Source organism: Ammospiza nelsoni, chromosome 23, assembly GCF_027579445.1.
Source record: "Ammospiza nelsoni isolate bAmmNel1 chromosome 23, bAmmNel1.pri, whole genome shotgun sequence".
NCBI classification, from domain to species: domain Eukaryota; kingdom Metazoa; phylum Chordata; class Aves; order Passeriformes; family Passerellidae; genus Ammospiza; species Ammospiza nelsoni.
The window spans coordinates 1,644,076-1,666,671 of NC_080655.1; the positions used below are offsets into that span (position 1 = coordinate 1,644,076).

Consider the following 22,596-nt stretch of genomic DNA (forward strand, 5'->3'; position numbering starts at 1 on the left):
GAGTAGAGCAGAAACAAGAAACAGGACATGGGCTGCCTCAACCCACAGGTCACTGTTTTAGAGATCAACACTGCAACCAGCCCTGGGACTCTGATTCATGGGGCAGCCACTGCTCAGACCCCTCTGCAGCACCATGACGGGCATTGTCCAGACCCTACAGCACATCTGATTCCTTCCCACACGGACGTCCTTCATCTGGGATCCCAGGGCAGGGGGGAGTGGAACGGGCAGAAATGACGGATGAGAAAGGACTCTCAGATCCTCCCTCCTGGAGCAGCCTCTCACCAGATGCTCTGCTCAAGGTCCATCCTTGCTTCTCTCCTTCCAGCCCGACTCCTGCAGTGCCTGGCACCCTCCACCACCCCACCCTGGCACAGCAGGCAGGCACAGCCCCCCTAACCCTCCTCTCGTGTGAGCCACGTCCCGTCCTCAGTCCCGCCTGATTTCCCAGGAACTACAGCCTAAACGCACTGATGCCCCTCACGCCGCAGCTCTCCACACCCACGTCCCCTTTGCACCGAGCCCTGCCCCTCACACCCCCTGCCCCAGCTCTGTCACCTCCTCAGCCCCTCACACCCCCTGCCCCTCACACCCCCTGCCCCAGCCCTGTCACTTCCTCAGCCCCTCACACCCCCTGCCCCAGCCTTGTCACCCCCTTAGCCCCTCACACCCCCTGCCCAACTCTGTCACCACCTCAGCCCCTCACACCCCCTCAGCCCCTCACAACCCTTCAGCCCCTCCCGTCCCTCACACTCACCTCGCGCGCGGCCCCGCTCCTGCAGCCGCCCCCCTCCCTCCCCGTCACCCCCGGCCCCGCGCGTCACCGCGCACGCCCTGACGCCACCGCACCCCGCGCGCTCCCGCGGCCAATCGCCGCCGCCGCCGCGGGGCCTCGCGCCCGCGTCACCACGGCAACGGCCCCGCCCCCTCCGCGCCGTTACCGCCCCCTGCCGGGAGCCGCCTGCACTGCGCCCCGCGCCCGCAGCGGGGCCTCATGGGAAATGTAGGCGCTGCCTGTGACGCAACCTGGGGGCGGGGCATCCTGGGGCGGGGCGTCCTGAAGGCCGCCCAATATGGCGGCGGCGCCGGCGGGGCAGTTGGCTCCGCGCCCAAGTACCCCAAGCATTGCCAGTGACCCCCTTCGACCCCAGCAATTCGCACCGCGGCCCCCTCGATATGCAACACAATAACCCAGCCTAGAGGCGGAGCTGGGAAGGGCTCACTGTGCCCACAAAACCCGTGCAGAGCGGTGGGATCCTGTGTCCAAGTGGCTTGGCCAGGATGGTGTGGAGCAGGCAGGGACCCCACGAGGGACCCCACTCAGGGCCACCCCGATAAATGATATATTGTGTGTGCCAGCAGAGGGAAGGGGACACAGGCGATGTATTTGACCCGCAGCCCCTGCAGTGCCCGTGCCCCCGCTGTGCGTCAGCGCGGCCGCGTGGGCCCGGCCCTGGGCTGCCCTGCACCCCGGGCACACTGAGCGCTTTGTCCCTTCGGGCACGGTGGAAAAAAACTGAGAAACACTGTGAGACTGGGGAGAGTGCTGTTCGAGGCCCGGGAGGAAACAGATCGTAATCTCCCCAACGAACTCAGCTCATCTGCGGGTGCAGAGATGGAGTCGGTGCAGAGCTTGCACCCAGGGCCTGTTCCAGAGGCCACCCTGGCTCTGTGCCCCAGGCTATAAACATCCCAAAGGCACAGCTGCGACTGTATCTATACAGAGGTGCTGGAAAAACCAAACCAAATGATGGTGTGTTATCGGGGCTTTTTTGTTTTGTTCTGTGTCCCTCTTGGCCCTCCACAAACCAACCAAAAATCTGCTGGTGGGGCCACTTTTCACAGGTTGTGGCTGATTCCTTTCAAATGGCTTTTTCACACAGGGAAATCCCAACCCTGCACTGCCATGGAAAGGGGGCTGGTGCCTGCAGTGTGTGGGGCAGGAGGTCTGTGGCCAGTGGCTCCAAAAGCTTTATTGGTCATTAGTTTCTGCTAACTAAGTGGCTCCAGTACTACCACCCACTGCCCGGGAACACAGTGGTAGCTGTAGTTAGGGACACCTGGCATGGTGTGGGGTGACAAGAAGGCCCTGCTTGGTCAGTCCAGGTGTCCTTGGCTTGTGGCAGAGCCCCACAGCCTGGAGCACAGTGAGTGATGCAGAAAGGTTGTTGTAGAAACCAAGGGGGAACTGCAATCCTGGGCCACAGGGCCCCGACCCAGCAGTGGCTCTTTTTTAGTACAGGGTGTAAAACAGAGGACAAGGAGTTGAGTTCTTCAGTCCAGAGGAGAAGGTCCCACTGCCCTCTCCCCAGCACTGGGCTGCCTGAGACTCCTGGCACGTGGTGGCTGCAGCCCTTCACTGATGGAAATGTGAGCACTTCTGCCCTGTGCAGTCCCCTGTAGGCTCTGTGCTGGTCCCCATGCAGAGATGGCCACACTGACCGTCCACCTGGAGGGACAAGCTGAGCCCTGCCATTCCCAGCTGGGCTCTGCCATCCTGGTGGGCTAATTGGTGGGCTCTGTGGCCATGGTGTCCGCATCTGGAGATGGCAGCGTGCTGCTGTTCCCGCCGTTGCTCACGTTTTCCTTGCTGTTTTCCCTCGTGGGGTCACTGCCTTTATCCTCCACCCTCTGCTTGAGTTTGAGGGAAGAATCTCGCCGTGACAGAAGGGGCTGGTAGCCAGCAAAGACTCCTCCACTCACGTTTGTTCGCTTGTCTGGGGGTGGAGGGAAAAAGAGAATTGTTTACCTGGGGCCCAAACTGACTGTTCAGCTGAGAAAAAGGTTTGTGGAGCCTGTCCTTGCAGGAGGCATTGGGGTATCTTCTCTGAGGGTCCTTCCAGCCACCAGATGCCCCCAAAAAGGGGAAGATGGGTGGGGGTATGGGCATAGGGGATGAAGGGAAGGGTGGCGATCTGGCTCAGCTGTTTCCTACCTCCAGGCCCAATGGGGTGCATCAGTCGGTTCATCTGCACGTTCCAGTGCTTGACGTTTGTGCTGGCCTGTCGCAGCTTCCTCTGGGCCGCCTGCAGGGCATGGGGCAAAGGGTGAGCTGCTGCTGCCCCATGGGCATGGGGCAAAGGGTGAGCTGCTGCCCCATGGGCACAGAGCAAAGGGTGAGCTGCTGCTGCCCCATGGGCATGGGGCAAAGGGTGAGCTGCTGCTGCCCCATGGGCATGGGGCAAAGGGTGAGCTGCTGCCCCATGGGCACAGAGCAAAGGGTGAGCTGCTGCCCCATGGGCACAGAGCAAAGGGTGAGCTGCTGCTGCCCCATGGGCACAGAGCAAAGGGTGAGCTGCTGCCCCATGGGCATGGGGCAAAGGGTGAGCTGCTGCCCCATGAGACCATGGGTACAGCTTTCCCTTCCCTGTGTAAGCCTGGATTGGAGGTTCCCTCTGGGATGGAGACCCAGTTCACTCTCCTCTAGACCTTCTGCTCCCCCTCCAACCCTCCCCCTTCACACACTCCCACTGTTGACATCAGTGCTTTGTCCCAGGGCAGGACATGCTTGTCCTGTCTCAGCCACTGCATCACACCGTGCCTGCACATGGCACAGCTCAGAAACCCCCACAGCAGTTTCAGCTTGGTCCTCCCCACTATGGAGGTGACTCTGGGAGGGTTGGAAAGTCCCCTGGGTTCACCATGCGAGGAGATGTGGCACGGATGTGATGCTCACCATGACATCTTGGTCCACCCGCTGCCTGTTCACTCTCACTTCTTCCAGCTGCTTCTGCGCCTCTTCCAGACACTTGTTCTTGTTCTCCATCTCCTGCTTGAGGACTTGCTTCTCCATCTGAGTTCTGATGATATACTCTTCTTGCTCCTCCTTCAGCTTCATCAGCTGTTTCAGCTTCTCCTCTTCCTCAGCCAGTAGCCTGACAACAAAGAGGTGAGGATGTCCCTCTGCCACTTCTTCCCCCAGTTTCTCTGTCTCAGCCTGCACACTTGGAACTCACCAGCACATCCCAGTACCTGGGAGCACTGAGCTGCCCAAGGAGGGGGAGGGATGTCCTGTCCTACCTGGCCTGAGCATATCTCACAGCCTCCTCGTCTTGCCGCGCTTTCACCTCCTGCTGCAGGGCCTCCTGCAGCCTCTCCTGCATGTCCTCCAGCTCCAGGATGCGCTTGCGCTGCCGCTCTGCCTCAGCCTCCTTCAGCACCATCTCTGCCTGCATGGAGGCACGAGCCTGGGCGGGGACAGGAGCCATCAGTGGGCCAGGCCATCACCAGTGTCCCCAGAACCCACTTGGGCCCACTGGGTGGAGTGGGCCAGAGCAGGGGCAGCCCATGGTGACAGGTCCAAAGCAAAGCTGTTTCCCTGCTCAGGAGACAGGCTGTGTCATTTGGAGCCAGTGCTGGCTGTCAGGTCAGAAATGGGCTCCCTGCCCAGCCTGGCACCAGCATTTGCCTCTCACTGTCCCCCAGCTAAAGCCCCTTGAGGCAGGTTGTCCTCATCTCCTGCTCAAAGGGATCTCAGGCACAACAGAGCCCAGACGTGATGGGTGGCAGCAGCACTGTACATCCAAACCCCTGGGCTGCCCTGGGCAAGGGAAGGAGAAGGAAGCACCCACCCCATGAGCACCACAGCCCCTGTGGGATGCACCCACCTGCTCGGCCTCCCGCAGCTGGATCTCCAGGGTCCTCTGCATCTCCTCGTGCTGCTGCCTCCGCCGCTGCTCCTCCTCCTGCAGCAGGATCTCTGCCTGCCTCTGGGCCTCCTTGAGCAGCTCCAGCTCCTGCAGCTTCCTCTCCTTTTCCTCCTGCAGCTGCTTGAGCCGTTGCGTCTCCTCCTCCTTGGCCGCCTTGCGCTGCTCCCGCTGCTCCCGCTGCTCCCGGCGCTTCTGCTTCAGGTCCTTGTGCAGGGACTTCTTTCCCTCGGCCTGCAGCCTGATGGCAGTCTGGATGGCTGCAGAGGGAGGGCACGGTCAGTGGGGACAGCAGGGGGCACGGGGAGGTCGGGGAAGGGGCGTGGGGTGGGCACAGACCGAGCGTCCACTCCTGGCGCTGCCGCGTGTCCGAGGCGCTCATCTCGTAGGTGCGGGACGAGGTCTTCACACAGAACATGCACCTCTTGCCATCCCTGTCTGGCAACACCTGCAGGGAGGGGACACAGCACAGGGTTACCACACCTTATCCCCCCGTCTTCAGCCACAGGAGTGGCTCTCCCACGCTCACTGCGTGTTCTTGGGTCTCCCTTCCAAGCTGAGCGTGGCCCGGGCCGTACCTCCACACAGCAGTGCTTGTCCAACGTGATGCTCCCCTTCTTCTCCTTCCTCTCCTCACTCATGTAGTAGGACAGGGCACTGGGCTTCAGCATGAACCACCGCTCTGACCAGTTCCTCCTCAGCTGGCCCTTCTTCCAGAGGTAGCCCTGCACCCGAGAGACACGGAGATCAAAACGGGGTGGGAGCAGGACTGAGCTTGTGCCCCAGAATGTATGAGCTCCTTGCCTGTTTGAGCACATCCTCGATGACCTCCTGGTACACCTCCTCCACGGCCATGCTGATGGCCTCCTGCTCGATGCCTCTGAGGAACCTGCCCGAGTTCACCATGTCCAGGAACTGCCAGACCGTGAGGCCGCCCTGGCCCTGCGGCTCCTGGGACAGGAAATCCTCCAGCTCGCACGAGTTCAGCTCCACGTTCATGGCTGTGCAGATCTTCTTCAGCAGATACTCCACCTGTGGGGAGGAGGACACTCAGTGACAGTGTCTCTGTCTGGGACAGGGCTGTCCCCACCCCATCAACCCATTCTGGAGAGCCCAAGGCCACATCTCTCTCCAGCCTGGAGATGCAGGACCTTGATGCCAGAGGGATCATCCTTTGTGATGGTTGGGGCATCCCAGCTGGAATGGAGGAGACTGGAGCTGGGTTAGAGTTTGACCTCTACTGAGAGGTTTTTCCTTTTAACCCCAAGACTGGGGTTAAGGGATGTTTTTTCTGGCTTGTCTGCAGAGTAAGAAAACTCTGTAGCAGTCAGGAGCCTGAAGGAGCACAGGCCAGCACTGCTGAACACTGTTCAGAGATGATGTCTCAAATTCACAGTGAGCTCAGCACCACTGCTTCCCAAAAATCACTGCAGAGGAGCAGGGAGACAGGTCCCTGTGGAAATGAGCATCATTTTAAAACTGCAAATAAAAAGAGTCAAGGTGGTTGACCTGCTGTGGGGAAGACTTATTGCAGCTCAAGTTTTGCTGCCAGCTCTCCTCTGCCCACAGTCTGGGGACTGAGACCAGTGGGTGACACAGGAAGGTGACACACAGCAGGGTCCCCACAGCCAGCTGGATTTTTTATGTCATTTAATTGTGAAAGGGGGCAAGAACTGAGTGCTGGTGCTCAGGATGATTCAGTTTTTCATGCTCTGGGGAACAGGAAACACCTCTCCCAGGGCACAGGAAGTGCGGTTGCCCTCCTACGTCTGCGCAGCACTGTGCTTCTTGCCTTTTTGCTCCTCTTCTTTTCTTTTCTTTTTTTTTTTTTTTTTAATTTTGACTTTTCTGCTGATCTCAGGAGGTTGAGGGGGCAGAAGACAACAGCAGCCATTTGCCCAGCCAAGTTCCTTCTGCTGAGGCCACTCTTGGCTTCTGCACGTGTGCATTCTCCCCAGATCTGCCCCCCTTCTCATGGAAGTTTAATCTGACCCCAGAGAAAGGGAGAACCTCCCTCCCCTAAATGCTGTGGAATTTGGAGATTACTGTGAGGCTTTTCTTTGGCTGGCACCTCACCCTTAACACTCCTCATGCTGGGCAGGGGTGGCAGTGACCATGGAGAGGGACAGCCAGGTCTGCTCTGCCACTACCCTCCAGGAAGGACAGCACATTGGAGGGGTGAAGTCCCCCCTTGTCCCTGGGCAGTGGGGTGGCTGTGGGTGCCCAGGGCAGGCAGCCCCAGCCTGCTCTCACCCCCTGGAACACCACATCTCACAGGATGCAGTGGGACACGCCAGGAAGCATCACCCTCAAACGGGGCTCTGCCAGCACATGGAGGCAGGGAGGGCAGGGCTGGGGGCAGAGGCAGCTCCTACCTCATCTGGCACCATGACAAGAGGGTATTTGTCTTCAGACAGAAAGTTGAAGAGGCACCAGAGCTTGAAGGCATCCTGGTGGGACACAACACTGTTCCCATTGCGGTCGGGTTTGTAGTTCTTCTTCGCTGTCAGGGTCCAGCAGAGCTCATCAAAGTTTTCTTTGACAAAAGCACCTTCCTCCACCTGCAGGCAGGAGTCAGGGGGTGAGTGGGGAGCCGAAGAGCTATGGAGGGGAGGAAATGCTGGAGAGAAGGAACCTCACTCCTAAAATCTGTCCAGTGAGAAGCATGGCAGCACCAGCAGGAAGCCTGGGGTGCAGCACAGGCAGGATGATGTGGGGCTCTCACCCCCAGTGCCTCCACGGTTTGGGGTTTCTTGTTATCCCATTGAACCACAAGGAGGAACTGAGGAGTGAAGGGAAGCCAGCAGGAATGGTGCCTCCAGCAGCCTCGTCCCTGCTGGTGATATTTAATTGTGTCCTGGCACTGTGAGATGCCCCAGGCAGCAGGTTTGGTGCAGATGGCATCAGAGGAGCTCTGGCTGTCCCTGGGTGCTCTATCCCAGCTGTGTGAGCACAGGAGCAAACTGTGGCCTGTAGCAGCAAAGCTGGAGGAAAACCTTTGGGTGGCAAAAGCTCAAAGCTTCTCTTACCAGGAAAACCCACTTCCCTCTTTTCAGGCTGCCTCTGGGATTTTATTGCCATGGTGAAACCAGAGGGGTGGGTTTAAAGATCACCTCCCAAAGAACCATGTGGGCAACTGGAAGGATTTGGGCCACTCTGTGATGGGGAGACTGGGCTGGGCTGACCTGGGGCGGCTCCTGCTGTGGGCTGAGGGAGCTGGGGAAGGCTCTGCCCTTGTTTGCTGCTGACCAGATCCCTGCAGCCGAGATCAGCACTGCTGGACCAAGCTGGGCAGCTGCCGAGCAGCTCTGGGCAAGGCAGAGATGGGCACAGGGACTGGCACAGGGACTGGCACAGGGACTGGCACACCAGGGCAGTGAAGGGTTACTGCACCAGCTCTGGCCCCTTTCAGTGAGCACACTGTGGAAGAAAGCTGTCAGTCATTCTTCCTCTCCTCACATGCCTGGAAGAAACAGCACCCACAGAGCAACCTCAGCCTGTGCCAGACAAAGGGGGCTTTGAACCACAGGAAAAAAGGGAGAAAGCCCCTGCCCACCCCAACTCTGCTCCTGATTGCAGCTCAGCCTTTCCCCTCTTCTCTTTGCCAAATGAGGTCACACCTCCAAGGTGAGGATAGAAGGGGCTGATTTCTCTCTCTGAGCCCTTCAGGAAATGTGGGCAGAGATGCTGCTCCATCCAGAGCCGTGATGTAAAGGGATGACTTCATCCTTGCCAGGGAGATGCTGAGTATGAAACATTTCTCACTCATTTTGGCATTCGCCTGAGCAGTCCCCATCTCTCTGCACCCTCCTTCCACCCACCAAGGAATGTGATTGAGCTAAGGGGAGCTCCCAGGAGCCTCACAGGAGGAGCAGCAGGTCTGGGGGGTGACCAAGGAGCTCACCTTGTCCAGGATGTACTTGTTGAGGTAGGGCATGTAGCCCTGGCTGGACACTGGCCCATCATCATCGTCACGGAAATGCTCCTCCAGTGCCACGGGGTCGTGGGGGATGCACAGCACCGTGTACAGGTTGTGAGACAGCACCTGGACAAGCACAGGGGGTGGTGAGAAGGTGAGCAACCCCCAGCCCTGCCCCAGCACGTGCCCAAGGTGCCACCCCTCAGTCACCATGCATGGCATCACCTCCCTGCAGCCACAGCATCCAGGCAAGGCTTGGCTTTGGCATCATTTCCAAATGTGAATTTTAGAGAATCATTTAGAAACAGGCAAAAATTGAGGATTTTCCCACATTAGTTTCTTTTCTTGGCACAGGAGGAACTTCTTTCTTGAAAGGGCTGTTTCAAACCTCTCAGAGCAAACAGGACTCACTCTGATCTAGAAAAGCTAATAAGCCACCCCAAGCTATGCATTTGGCATAACCAGGGCCCAGCCTGGCACCAACTGGCTGCTGGGGACACAAACGATGGAAACATGAAAATAGGAAAGACTGGTGAGAAACTAAGCAAAGGTTTTGTCTGGAATGGAGATCTGGAGACACACCATGCCCGGAAATACTCAGCGAGGCTTGCCAACAGCTCACTTTGTTCAAGCCCCCCCAAATAAAGCACGTTTACAAACTCATGGATTTCCCAAGAGCTGGAAAGCCTGGAGCAAGGCTGCCCACGAGCACCAGCAGCATCTCCAGCTTGTGATGCTCTCCTTGCCTTTACATCCCAGAAGCAGGAGATGGTTAAACAGACTGACACCTCCCCACTGCACCAGGATCTGCCAATGCAGCTTGCCCAGGGCTCGAGAGAGGGGCTGGAGGAGATGGAACAGCATCCTCTGAGCAGGGCTGGAAATTTCCTCCCAGCAGCAGAGGAGCTGCCCCAGGCCACGATGGCTGCTGCAGCTGGAGACGGTTCTTGCTCGACCAGATTTTCATTCTCTTTTCCACCCTCTGGACCAATGGGATCAGCAGGACTCCACCCTGTGCTCACACAGCAGGGCTGTAGCCCCGAGCACTGCTGCTACACTGGTGCCTTCTGGGGCTCAGAGCATCCCCAGGGTCCACACAGTGGTGGGAAGGCCTGGGAATGTCATGGACACCTTCCAGGATGGTAACAAGTCCATCAGGATGAATTCAAAGTTTGGGAATCGCATCCCATTCAGTGTTTCCAACGTGGCCCTCATCTCCATCCTTCACCCCTCCTCCCAGAGCACCCCTACAAATCCCTGTGAGGTCTCACTTGTGACCCCGGCCATGGGGGACACCCTGAGCCCCTCCATCCATCCAAAGTTTCTCCTGTCACGGGGCTGTCACTGACAAATGGGGAGGGAAGCCTGGCCTGTCAGTGGTGGCATGGCTGGAGATGGGAGAGCTGAGGAACCCTTGTGGGCTCTGAAACAGTGACAGGAGGAGGAGAACAGCAGGGAGAGGGGTGCTAGGAAAGCAGTTTGCTGGTACCTAACCCCAACCCTAACCCTAACCCTTCCCCTGGGGCATGCAGGGGATGCCTGACTCCTCCTAGTGCCCTGCATTCCTGTGAGCAGCACCCTTGTTCATGCTCTCCACCCTCTCCCACCGCTGGCACACCCATCACCATGGGCAGAGGTGCCCAAAAGCACCAGGGCAGTGCTGGGTGTTTCCAGCCATGCGTGGCCACACTGAGGGACCACACCCCAGCCAGGGAGGGGATGCACTGTGGATGCCGTGGGACAGGGAGAGAGAAACGGCAAGCGCTTCTCACAGCGGCTTGTGAGACATCTTAAAGAGCTAGAAAGATGTGATAACTTGTTGACTATAAACAATTTGCAAGTGGTCTTTTTCCAGTTTATTTTTCTTCAAAAAAATAAAGTAGAAAAACTCAAAGACAGTGCATGAGGAAGATGTTTCTGTTAGTTAGCCAATAGAATAGAACCTATTGTACCACTCTATAAAAACCACGCGGTTCTTTTGGAAAAAGCCTTCTCTGCCTTTGCTAGGATCCTGCCTCTCGCCTGTTCCTGCCCCGACCCCGGCCCAGGAGTGACAGTGCAATGGCACTGAGAGCACAAACGCTGCCAGGAGCAGGGCTGGGGCTGTGCCTGTGCTGGGAGCAAAGCTCCCCGAGCTGTTGGGGCGCGCAGCACCCAAGCGACCGCAAGCTGTCCTTCCTTCCTTCCTGTGCACGCACACACACACACACACACACACAGACACACACTCTGCCAGGGTGTCTGCACATGCCTGCCCGCTCTGAGGTGCCCCTGCAAGGAGCACAACAGCTTCCCACAGCTGGGTCTCCGTGCTGGAAACCCTGACAGGTTCACAGCCCTGCCCGGAGCTGGGTTTAACACAGAGTATGCAGCACGGCCTTTAGCACTCTTCTTCTTAGCTGAATATGCCAACATCACGCTCGTGAACACACTGACTGCTATTCTGTTCTTTAAGCCAAGCCTCTTCAACCTCCCTCAAGAGCAATTCTCTGTTGGGCCAGCCACAAAAGTCCTGCTCCTATCAGCAGGATTCCTGCGAGTCTGCTCTGCTCTCCCACCCAGCTCTGTCCTCTCGGTGCAAGCCCGGTGTCTCCCAGCCCTGCTCAAGACCCTTCATGCAGCAACACGCCCGGGTCAGGGAGCAGAGCCCAGCTCAGGGCCCAGCAGCCCTGGAGGGCTCTGGAAAGGGTTCGGTGGCTTTAACACTTCATCGCTCAGAGCAGCGAGACCCCGCGCTCCTCCCTCACTGAACCGCGGCTGGCCTGTGTAGGCTGGGGCAAACTCGAGCGTTTCTGTGGGTGGAAACAGGCTCTGCCTGGCCTGGAGACAGTGGGAAAGCCCTCCAGAGCTGAGCTGTGCTCTTCAGTGACCTGCTGCCAGCCCATCCCATCACTGACGGCGCGTGGGAGAACATCCCCTCCCCTCTCAAGTGTCCCCCTGGGTAAAGTCACTTCGGAGGTGCCATGCCCAGCACCACCACAGCCACAGACCCTGCATGAACTGTCCATGAAACTGCCATTAAAATCAGAGTCTCTGTGGCCTCAGCATGGTCTCTGGTGATACAGATCTCTCAAGACAAGCACTGCTGCTGCTTTTGGGTCCATCCCATGCCCGGGCCAGACTCTGGACCCAGAGCGGTGGTGCAGGGGGTGCTGTGAAGGGAGCACAGCAGCCCCTCTCAGGGATTAGCAAACAAAATTAAGCTCTGGCCTACTTTAGGATTTTCCCTAATTCCTTCAGCTATTTCTACAGTTTTAGCAGGGCAGTGTGGCTCGCAGGGCTCATGCCACGAGTTCTGGGGGGCAGCCGGAGCCTCTGAGCCGCAAAGGCTGAGCAGGAAGAATCTGCCTCCCGCTGCTTCTCCTCCAGATCCCTGCATGAAAAACTCCTAATTCTGGGGCAAAACTCACCCCCCTGCCAAAGACCAGCACCTTCCCTGCAGCCTGTCCTGGGGAAGCACTGTAAAATACAGGGAATGGAGGAAAAGGGGGTCCTTTTGCAGTGGTTCAGAACGGTCTCGCAGCCTGGCAGCAGCTGCCATGTCCTGACGCAATACCCGTGCTCAGCATGCTCCTGCTCAGGTCTCTCATCCCAAACGCTGGTACCAAGCAGCATTTCCAACCCCAGTGCCAGCCTGAGAACTAAACGGATGAAAAAAACACATTCCCACCACGTGCAAAGGTTAAAAACACCAATTATTCTCAGAGCCAAGGGGCTCCCGGGTGGGTGCCAGCAACCCTGGCCTGGGGGCAGACAAAAAGGTTTCTAAAGCTGTGATGCGTTTGATGAAAGGCTGAGGGCATGAGCCCTCTGAAAGCTGCTAAGAGTGGGAAGAGGAGAAAGCAGGGAGTTTTTAAAGTGCTGTGTTACTTCTCGCCACAGCACTGAGGAGTTTTTGTTAAAAAACAACCTGTCCTTACCTCCCGACCCACTGGCTCAGCAAGGAGGAACACAGGTGCTCCGGCAAGCAAGAAAACGTAAACAGAATTTGGGCTCTTAGTTGGCCATAAAAAGCACAAGAAACTGATAACCAAAATTTAGATTTCTCATAATTTTCACCTAGAAAACACATCTGAGCATGAATTCCCCCCCCACCCCTTTTTTTAAAAGGAGATGCTACAGTGCCTGAGAACTTCACTAGGAAGCAACAGCACGATCTAATTGATATCAATATTGAACAATTTCTCCGTGGAAACCCGCGGGGATGCCGAGCAGCCCCGGGCTCGTTCCGCCGCTCGCTCCCACCCTCCCTCCGTGCGCGGGACTCACTTTGAGCTGGGATTTGGACACCTTGCCGCTCTTCTCCACGTCCAGGGCGGTGAAGGCGTACCAGATGGACTTGAGCAGCTCGGCCCGCAGGTCCATGGCTGGCGGCGGCGGCGGCGGCTCTGCCGAGCCCGCGGATCCGGTTCCTGGAGCCGCCCGGGCGGGCGGGACGCGGGGCGGGAGCGCCGCCTGCCCGGGGCTCCCCGGGAACCCCGCGGGGCCGGGGCACGGCCCGCGAAAGCTCCGCGGTGATTTGAGTTTTGGGCGGAGAAATGCCCGTCCTGGGTCAAGCAGAGCTGCCCCTCGCAGCCTTCGGGAGGGATCGGTGTCAGCCGGGAAGCGGAGGTGTCAGCCGGTGGCTCCTCTCGGGCTGTGCCCGTTCCGTGCCCATCGTTCTCTGCAGACTCCTCTGGGATGTCCAAAACAGGACCCACGAGGCTGCTGTGAGCCTGTGCCAGGCTCGGGTTTACAGGAGGATCTCCAAGGGCTTCTCCAGCTCTGTCCGCCCAGCACCCAGGGCAGTGAAGGGACGGAGAGGGCAGGACACCGGCCCGGGGAGGGGAGGATGCAGGATGTGTTCACAGACACAATTCCCTTAATCTGGGTTTGCAGGAGGCCCTGGAAGAGCCAAGGCCTGATGAGAGATTTCAGGACGTGTCCCTCCAAGCCACACGCTGAGGGTACAGCTCACCCTGCTCCCAGCCCTCCTCTGGAACAGCTGCTGCTTAGGCAGGAGATGCTTGGTCAATTCCACAAATCTCCTCAATTCTTACAGCTGCTGAACACCACCATCCACCCTCTCCTCCCAGCTTCCACCAAAGAGAAGAGGGGTCCTTTTAAAAAACAATTTTAAAATTTGTTTTTATTTCAACTCAGCATTTACATCCAGGTCTAGCTCAGCTCCTGGCAAGTGCTGGCTGCTCTGCTCCACAGCCAAGGGATCTGCCATGGAAGCCCTGCTTGAAAAGGAAGCATGACAAAGAGATGGCAGAACTGCTGTTGGAACCATCCCAGTGCTGGCTCCAGTGGCAGGAACTGCTCACCCTCCATACCAAGCTCAGGACAGCCTGGCCTTGCTCTGATGGGCCTTTATTGCTTCTGTGCATGTGCTGCCCACTGAGCTGGAGGGGTGGCCAAGAACGGGAGCAGTTGGACCATTCCTGGAGGGAGAGGGCAGGAAGTGCCCCTGAAGACAGAGCTGCTGCCCAGAGCGCAGGAGCAGCCCAGTGTACCTGCCCTCCCTCTCAGAGGGAAAAGCCCTTCAGACAGGGTCACCCCAGCAGCCCTGTGCCCTGTCAGTGTCCCAGCTGGCACAGGGCACACGCTGGCACTGCTCAGACACTGTCCCTGCCACCCCTGCACAGGCTGGGGCTGGCACTGCCCTGCCCTGGCTGCTCTGCTGGCCTCAGCTCCCCTTCCCAGGCAGGGCTGTGGCAGGGGGCACTGGCTCGTAGTGGATGACTGCTGTGGCCATGCTGAGGGCTTCCTCCAGGCTCTGCTGCTCTTCCAGCTGGGGAGGGAAGGGAGAGAGACAGAGAATGAGTGCTGAACCCCCAAAAGGCAGCTCAGGGGGCTCCCAGCAGGACAGAGGGGTGACACAGGTGGGTGACAGGGGGTGAAGCAGAAGGACAGAGGGCTGAGATGCAGAAGGGTTGTTTGCAGAGGAGCATTCTGCAGTCCCAGCAGGATGTCCCTGTTGTTCTCTGCACACAGGGCATTTGGGAATTAAGGAGCAAGCCCCCCAGGCAAGCAGCAATGCAGCAGGGCCAGAGGTGGCAGTGGGCGGCCAGGGAGTGAAGGGGAGAGTGGAAAAGCCGTGTGGTACCTGCACAGCAATGTGGGTGCCGTGGGAGGTGGCCAGCAATGCCACCTGCTGATGGCAGAGCGGGGCAATGTCCGACTCCTCTGACACCACCGCCCCAGAAGTGACTACGGTCACCTGGAAAAGTTCAATTAATCTTGTTTTAAAAGAAAATGCAGCTCTCTTCTAGCAGAGGCAGCAGGGGCAGCCCCAGCTCTGTCTGTACCTCCTGTGCCTCGGTGCCATCACTGCTGGCCACAGCCATGGTCCCAGTGTCCCCTCCCTCGGGCACGGCGAGGACCCTGCTCTGTGCCACCACGCCGATGGCACTGCCCAGGGCCTGCAGCTCCTCCTGAGACAGACTGACCTGGGGATGACAGCAGAGCTCAGCGAGCCTTTGGCACCTCCTGAGTTCAGCAATGCATTGGCCTGGGCAAGGAGGAAACAGCCTCTCTGCAGGACTCAAGGCACTGAGAGCTCCAAGCACCAGCACCATGGAAAAAATTGACAACAGGACAAGAGAACTCAGAGCTTGGGTCTTCAGCCCTCCCCATCCCACCACATCTTCCCATTCTGCCTTTTGTCTGAAGCCTGGATGGAGACAGCTTTGTGCACTGCAGCAGCACGAGCATCTCAGGCTAAGAGGAAACAGGTCACTGCTGGCAGCTGCTTCCCTTGCCCTGTGCCACAGAAGGAAGTTTTTTCCAGTCAGCACAGGGGCAGCTGGTGGAGGGAAGTACAAGAAAAGCACTGCTGTATACAAGTGATGACAAAACATCTCCAAATGCAGCCTGGGTCAGCAGAGCTGGGGAGCCAAGGGCTGCCAGTGACCACACAAACACGCAGAAACCCTCAGCAAGGGGGGCACTGGGACCAGAGAACCCCACACCAACACTGCAGCAGTGGGTGAGGATGTAGAGGGAGCCCTCAGGGCAGGAAGAGCCCAAGAAACTCCAAGGTCTGAAAAAAATGCTGGAAAAAGCCCCTGCAAAGAACATCCTGGCTGAGTGGAGGAAGAATCTCACTTCAGGTAATAACTGCTGTCCCTGACATGCTGGAGGCTGTCTGTGTCCTTACCTGCTCTGTCCCGTCCTGAGAGATAAGTGAGATTTGTGTAGGCACAGCATCTTCTTCTTCATCTTCCTCCATCTCTGAGAGGAAAGCAATATGCTGACTTTTCAGTGGAGAGCCTCTGTCAGCAGCTGGATCAGAGAAGGGGAAGAGCAGCATTATGAGAGTGTGAAAGCCCATGCCTGGCCTCTGGACCTGCCTGTGGTCTCAACACAGAAGAGCACAAGACCATGATGGCCTGGCAAGAAGGACCTTTACCTCTCCCTGTACCACAGAATGGGCAGGGGCCTGTTCCCAACCTCCTGGACCTTCCAATAAATCCAGCTGTGATGGGGAAGCAGGCAGCCATACTGCGAGAGGGGCGTGTCTGCTCCTGCCGTCACCTCCCTCCCTTTTGCCACACCTTGATGGGGGAGTGGCCGCTCACCCTCCAGCTGCTGCTGCTCGAACAGGGCCTGCTCGCTCTCCTCGGTGGCCTCCAGCTCGCCGTGGCTGCTGCGTTTGTGCATGGCCAGCGTGGAGGTCTGTCGGTAGGTCTTGCCGCAGCTGCTGCACGTGTAGGGCTTGCAGTGCGTGTGCACCACGTGGTGCTTGTACAGGCTGGAGTACTCGGTGAAGCGCTTCCCGCAGCCCGGCACGGTGCACAGGTATGGCTTCTCTCCTAGGGCAGAGGCCACAGAGCTGAACATCACCCTCCTCATGCCCTGGGGAGGGACTCTCCACCAGAGCAAACAGCTGGAGACAGACTGCTGGAACAACAATCAATCCAGTGAAGCAATTCCCACCATTTCCTCCAACTCCCTGATCCACTCCTGCGACAATGCCCATTCCAGCCCCACCAAGCTCCCTGCTGCTGGCTCCCTCCTACCTGTGTGGATCCTCATGTGGTTCTTGTAGTTGGTGGCGCTGGTGAAGCCCCTGCCGCAGCCAGGCTCTGCACAGGTGTAGGGCCGCTCGCCCGTGTGCGTCCGCATGTGAACCTTGCGGATGTTGGACGTGGTGAAGGAGCGGCCACAGCCCACGAAGGGACACTTGAAGGGACGCTCACCTGCATGGACAGGGTGCTGAGGGTGAGAGCTGCCACCGTGCAGCCACCTGGAGTCCCTCTGAGTGGGCTGTGCCCTGTGCAGTTCTTGCCCCGTGCTGCTCACCCGTGTGCGTGCGGATGTGTTTCTGCAGGTCCCCGGAGGTTTTGAAGGCTTTGCTGCACAAATCTTCTGGACACTTGTACGGTTTCTCACCTGTGTGTGTTCTCACGTGGCTCTTCAGACCATACCCTGTCCAGGACAGAGACCACAACTAAGTTTGTAATGAGAAGGAAAGACCATGACAAGGAGTACCGGCCCTCAGTGCATGTACCTGAGTGTTTGTGTTGTGTCTGCAAAGGTTGAAAGGGAAGAAATAACCAACCCCAACACCACTTCCAACCTTGCTGCCACCATTATCTGCCCACAATCAGTGAAGGCTCCCGTGCTGTGATTCCCCTGGTTTTAGATGCTCTGGATATTGTGCTCTACTGGCTTGGACACAAAATGAAATCTGCTCAAAACAGGAATTTGTTACCTGTGGCAAATGCTTTCCCACAGCTTGGGAAGTCACACGTGTATGGCCGGTCACCCGTGTGAGCACGTTCATGTACCTGGAAAAGAAACAACAGGTCCCTAAAATGAGGTCCAAGGGAAGGAAGAATGAAAACTATGGAAAAATGCTGCTGGAGAGAATTTAAAGTTCCCTGCTGGATTTCACCTTGGCCAATTGACACATCTGGGTCTCTTGGGGAGCTCAGCAGTAACTCAGCTGCACACAGCAGAGCATCCTGCTCTGGCAGTGTAACCTGGGCTGGTCTGGCCTGCACCCTGCCATGCCACCTGCCTTACCTTGAGGTGGTGGGCAGTGGTGTAGAGGCGGCCACAGCCTTGGTACCCGCAGCGGAAAGCTCTGCTGCCGACCTGCTGCCCCTTCCTGTGGCTCTGCATCTCCTCCTCCTGCAGATCCTGCTGGGACAAGTACTGGAATCAATCCAGCAAGCCACCACAGCTTCACCAAGCCCACACAAATATTTCCCTCCTTGCCACACATATGCACTCCTGCAGTTATCTTCCAAAAACATGTTCCTACAAAACAGTTTGTACATGGTGAAGCCCAGGTGACAGGGCTCTAGGAACCTGCATTTCCCCCTCCCACCTCCCAGGGTTCTCAGACATGAAACTCCCTTTCTCAGTTCATTTGAAAAATGTGCAGTTAGTATTTGCTAACTCAGCAGAGAAGCCACAACATTTTTATAATTAGTGGCAAAGAGGAGTTCCAGTCATTGAAAAATTCAGACCTGGGAAGAGAGGTTGCTGGAGTCTTTACTCTTCACATGGCAGGTGTCTGTCACTCCTTCCTCTTCCTCGTCAGCGCCCTGTGAGTGAAGAAGCACAGGCCCTGTTTGTGTGTCCCTGTGCAGCAGGAAGGCAGTGACAGCCACAGTGCCACCCCACCCTTCCCCAGCGAGCAGGGGCTGGGCCTGCCACAGCAGGAAGGTCTGTGCCCAGCTCAGCACTGCAGCACCCTCCTGGCAGCCCCTGCTCCACAGCCCATGGAGATGGGACAAAAAGGCACTGCCTGGGATATTGGGGTGGGACACTGCAGTGACAGCACAGCAGGATCTGAAGCTGCTTTGGTTTGGAGGTCACCATGGGGACAGTGGCCATGGCTCTGGCACACCAAAGGTTGTGTCACAGCAGCTCTCCTCCCTTCCCAAACCTCAGCCTGCAGCAGGTTAAGGGTGGCAGGCCCAGCACCCCGCAGGACCAAAGAGCCCCATTCCGTGTCCCCAGCTGCCAGGCACCCCTCAGCACTGGACCCTGTCCGAGGACTTCTCTCAAACAGGGAGGGCACAAACTCAGGCCAGGAGATGCTGCTGTGCCCTCACCTTCCTGCCATACTGCTGCAATGCATTAATGGTGTCCACATCGAGGCCATCATCTTCCTCCTCCTTCCCAGGCAACCCCTGGAGCCCAGCTTCCATCTGCACTTGCAGGATGGTGCTGCCAGGGGCCACGATGACAGGGTGGTGGATGTAGGCAGTGGAGCCATCCTCCAGCTGGACAGCCTGGAATGTGCCAGGCTCGTAACTCTCTGCAAGAGGAAACGTTCAGGTAAAGGGCTGAAAAAAATTCAGCTGAAAAAAAGCTCAGTGTGAGGCAGGAAAAAAGTGCTTCACCTCCCCAGCCCTGGAAATCTGAGACATTCCAGCAGCTTCTTTCCAGCTGCCAGGGAAAGAGCAGGGAGTGCTTTACCTTTGGCTGTGCTGTGTATGAAGGCCATGCTGCCATCCTCCAGCACCACTGGCTGCCCATCTTCAAAAGCCACAGCCTCTAAAAGGAAAGGAAAACATCCACACACCTTCCTGGAGCATGCAGCTGAGGCTGCCAGGCAGGAGAGGACACAGGGCTGCCTGCTTGCCCTGAAAGGCAACCACAGGTGTAGGTTTTAAGACACCATCTATGCCCCTCTGATGTGAATGGTGAGGTTTTCAAGGCTTCATGCACAGATTTGCCTCTTCCTTTGCTCAAAGGAGTGATGCAGTGTCTCACCAGTTTCAAAATGCCAGGTTATATCCCAACAAGAAGGGGATATAATGGAGAAGGATGGCTCTGGCACAGGGGAGTGTGAAGGAGGGAAGCACAAACATCCCATGCCAGGGGAAGCAGGGGTGAGCAGAGCCCCTCTCACTGTGCATGTGAAGGCAGGGAAGAGGCTGCAGGGGGAAAGGGGCACAGCCAGCTATAAAACATCCATTTCCAGCAGCCTTTGGAGAACAGAACAAGGAGGTGGCACACAAGGAGCATCAAGGAAGGACTGCCCAAGGTAACAGAGCTCTTTCTACCTGCCCTTTGGCATCTTGGCATGGCCAAGGATGATTCCTCCGTGCCCCTCTGGTGCCTGCCACATGAACTGGGCTCCCAACACCTCTCTAATGTTCCCTAATTTCAGAGATGATGTTGGCTGATGGGTCAATGGCTAAGGTGGCATTGTTCCCAACAGTCCCCACACGACCCCTCCCACCACCAGCACCTATTCCAGAAGTAATGCATTATCTCACAGTTCAGAGGAAATTCCTGCCCAGCTGCTCCCACATGAAACAACTCTGTGTGTGCTGTGTGCCTGGCACCAACACAGCTCACTGGGCTCGTGGTATGACAACAGGGAGAGCCCACAGGTGAAATGGCACTTGAACATTGGTCTCCACCTCCACCAAATTCACCTTCTCATCAGATTGCTAACGACTTTGCAGGCAATGGCCTTGTTTACTCAGCCACAAAACCACAAGAAAGAAAACCCCAACAGAAACCCTATGTTCATGTGGAATTTTGAGAGCTGAACTGACAGAGGAGCCCAAATGCTGGAGCACTGAGAGCTGCAGCCACACCTACAGTGTCCTTCCAAAGAGAAAGAGGGCAGTGTGTGTTCCTCACCTTTCTGAAATGTCACCTGGTGGATATAAGCTGTGGTCCCATCTTCAAGTTCAATGACTTGCCCTTCAATCAGCTTTTCACCTGGAACAGTTAAAACACACCATCAGCTGCTGACCCAGCCCCTCTGCCCACAAAAGGGACAAATTGTCACTTCTAGGCTGGTGTGGATCAGCTCTTCCCCACAGAGACACTTCCCAGAAATGCTGCATTGCTTTGTCTAGACAGGACACAAAGACCCTCAGGCACCCCTTGGTGAGGAGCTGCCCCTCGCAGCTCCTCGTGCCAAGGAGCAGTCAGAGCATACAGAGGAAGCAATTACACTTGTGTTGGAAGAAAATACCAACTGTGTGTGCTGAGCAGCATCAGCAAGGGCTGGGAGATTTATCTACTACTTTGGCAGAGGATCAACTGTTAGGAAACAATTACAGCACCTCAAGGAGCATAAAGTGCTGCCAGTGTTGAGCTGTCGAGGCTCTCAACTCTGCCAAAGCCTGACTGCAAACCTGTAATTGTGACTGAGTTACCCAAAGATTTGGTGCAGAGAGGATTTGACCCTTGCTCCATCCCACTGAACATGGAGAATCCAGGTTGGTTTCACCTGGAGCAAAAGGTTTGAGAGGGGTCACACAACCTGGTAGTTCCAAGACAGCACAGCTTCACACACATAACAAACCTGCAGTGAGTTTGCACAGAAAACGAAGCAGGAGAGCAACCCCCAGGACAGGGAGCTGCACAACTCCTCCATCCTGTTCTGCAGGCTGGGAAACAGCGTGCTCCTCTTCCTGGGAGCAGTGGGTGGTACAGAGAGGGGCACCTCACCAACACCAGGCTAAGGGCAGGTGTGGAATTTGGCACCTCTCTGAGTGGGGAAAGCACTGCTGTGAACCAAACCCTGTGCACACCAGGGATGCAAATCCACCTGCTCAGCCCAGGGGAAGTTTTGGTGGAGCAGAGCCCTGCAGGCCACAGCATCAGCTGCACAGCATCAGCTCCCTGTCCACAGCAGCCCTGGGGAGAACAGGGCTCTCCTTGTCTGAACAGCTCCTTTATTTCCACAGCAACACCTCTCCCATCTCCACAGCTTCACTTCCAAACCAGAGGCACGTTTGATTTGTATTTTATTTCACATCACACTCCAGTGCAAATCCACCAGCTGCCCGTGTGGCAGCTCCCACGCCGTGAGGGGACCTTTTGGTGAGCCTGACTCTCATTTCAGAGGCAGGAGGAGCCTCTGACAGCCCGAGGCTCTGTTACCTCTGGCAGCCTGCTGCAGGTAGGCCGTGGTGCCATCCCCAAGGGTCACTGCTGGCAGCCCCAGGCTCTCCATCCTGCCCCGAGTCCCCACACATGGATCCTGCCTGGCAGCACAGGGGCCTGTGGGACACGGGGTTGGTGTCTTTGCTTCGAGCCTTAAGTAAAAAGAACAATTCCGTTTCAATTTCTGCCCTTAGCTTCTCCTCCTCCTTTTGTTTCTCCACTTTTGCACGCTAGGAAAGGCTTGAATGGCCTCAAAAGACTTTTGAGGTTTAAAGGGGTAGGATGGACAATGCTGCATCCTTCCCACACTAAAGGCAGGCAGGGATAAGAATCTCTTCCACAGCCAGATATGAAATAAAGCTTATCAGTGAACTGAAGTGACAGACTCTTCTTGAGACAGCACAAATGTTATATTCCAGCCCTTCCCGTCCTCCAAATGATCTGCGGGGGTTTCCAGCTACTTTAAATCCTGAACCTACAGGCTGAGCACGTCCTGCGCTGCAGCACACAGGGGGGATGAGCTTTATTCCTCCTTCTCCCCTCCCTCTCCTGACTAATTCCCAGCCTTCCGAGGGACGCAATCCCAGGCTCTAAGCAAATGATGCTAAAGCCTGCACACCCCCACAAGAACATTTGCTGATCGGTAATCTTGCAGAGGCGCCACAGCGCGATCTTCCTGAGCCACCTCGGACAGACAAATCTTTGATCGTTTCATTTCCAGCAGCGAGCGAGGAGCACAGTGCCCGCCGCCGCTCGGTGCCCGCTCGGTGCCGCCTCGCCCCGCGCTCCCCGCACCCGGCGGAGGCTCCGCTGCGCTGCCCCGGCTTTCACCCCGCCGTGCCCCCGACAGACCGGGGAATCGCGGCACGGGCTGCGAGGGCAGGGCCCGGGGGGCTCCCCCCGCGCGGCGCCCCGGGGGCTGAGGCGGCTCCGGGCCCGGGGGGCTCCCCCCGCGCGGCGCCCCGGGGGCTGAGGCGGCTCCGGGCCCGGCCGCCATCGCCGCCCCCCCATCCCCCACACCGACCTGAGCTACCCGCCGGGCCCGGGTCCGCCGCCGGCCCGACGTGCACCGCGCGCGGCCCCGCCCACCCCGCAGCCCGCACGGCGGCACCGCCCCCGCCCGCCATACAGGTTCCGGGGCGCGCGCGCCGCCCCACGGCCAATGCGGGGAGT

General features: G+C 57.5%; 2 protein-coding genes across 3 annotated transcripts; both read right to left on the reverse strand.

Moving 5' to 3' along the window:
* Window positions 1-1,751: 1,751 nt before the first annotated feature.
* On the reverse strand, window positions 1,752-12,930 carry DEF6 (DEF6 guanine nucleotide exchange factor). Its single transcript, XM_059488077.1, has 11 exons — window positions 12,835-12,930; window positions 8,551-8,691; window positions 7,022-7,207; window positions 5,451-5,678; window positions 5,225-5,371; window positions 4,986-5,094; window positions 4,608-4,906; window positions 4,021-4,187; window positions 3,677-3,875; window positions 2,936-3,026; window positions 1,752-2,717 (listed from the first exon to the last, which is right to left on the reverse strand). The coding sequence occupies exons 1-11, from the start codon at window positions 12,928-12,930 to the stop codon at window positions 2,506-2,508; spliced, it is 1,875 nt and encodes a 624-aa protein (XP_059344060.1). The 3' UTR covers window positions 1,752-2,505.
* A 779-nt stretch (window positions 12,931-13,709) lies between these two features.
* ZNF76 (zinc finger protein 76) lies at window positions 13,710-22,500 on the reverse strand. Of its 2 annotated transcripts, XM_059488079.1 has the most exons (15): window positions 22,448-22,500; window positions 21,421-21,575; window positions 20,167-20,247; window positions 18,988-19,065; window positions 18,621-18,826; window positions 18,030-18,107; window positions 17,581-17,697; window positions 17,267-17,342; window positions 16,855-16,980; window positions 16,572-16,751; window positions 16,131-16,364; window positions 15,710-15,834; window positions 14,859-14,999; window positions 14,657-14,770; window positions 13,710-14,341 (listed from the first exon to the last, which is right to left on the reverse strand). In XM_059488079.1, exons 2-15 carry the CDS (start codon window positions 21,491-21,493, stop codon window positions 14,237-14,239), a joined length of 1,734 nt encoding a protein of 577 aa, XP_059344062.1. In that variant the 5' UTR covers window positions 21,494-21,575; window positions 22,448-22,500; the 3' UTR covers window positions 13,710-14,236. The 2 variants fall into 2 exon arrangements, with proteins under 2 accessions (XP_059344062.1, XP_059344061.1); XM_059488078.1 differs by lacking the exon at window positions 22,448-22,500 and having other exon boundaries at window positions 21,421-22,183.
* Window positions 22,501-22,596: the final 96 nt, after the last annotated feature.

Coding starts and splice junctions, on each gene's coding strand:
- DEF6 (XM_059488077.1), bottom strand. CDS start 12,930: ATGGACCTGCGGGCCGAGCTGCTCAAGTCCATCTGGTACGCCTTCACC. Junction 5,372..5,450: donor TCGAGGATGTGCTCAAACAG/GCAAGGAGCTCA, acceptor TCTCGGGTGCAG/GGCTACCTCTGGAAGAAGGG. Junction 2,718..2,935: donor GCACCCCATTGGGCCTGGAG/GTAGGAAACAGC, acceptor CTCCACCCCCAG/ACAAGCGAACAAACGTGAGT.
- ZNF76 (XM_059488079.1), bottom strand. CDS start 21,493: ATGGAGAGCCTGGGGCTGCCAGCAGTGACCCTTGGGGATGGCACCACG. Junction 17,698..18,029: donor CCAGCAACCTCTCTTCCCAG/GTCTGAATTTTT, acceptor TTGTCCCAGCAG/GATCTGCAGGAGGAGGAGAT. Junction 15,000..15,709: donor CTCAGGACGGGACAGAGCAG/GTAAGGACACAG, acceptor TGTCATCCCCAG/GTCAGTCTGTCTCAGGAGGA.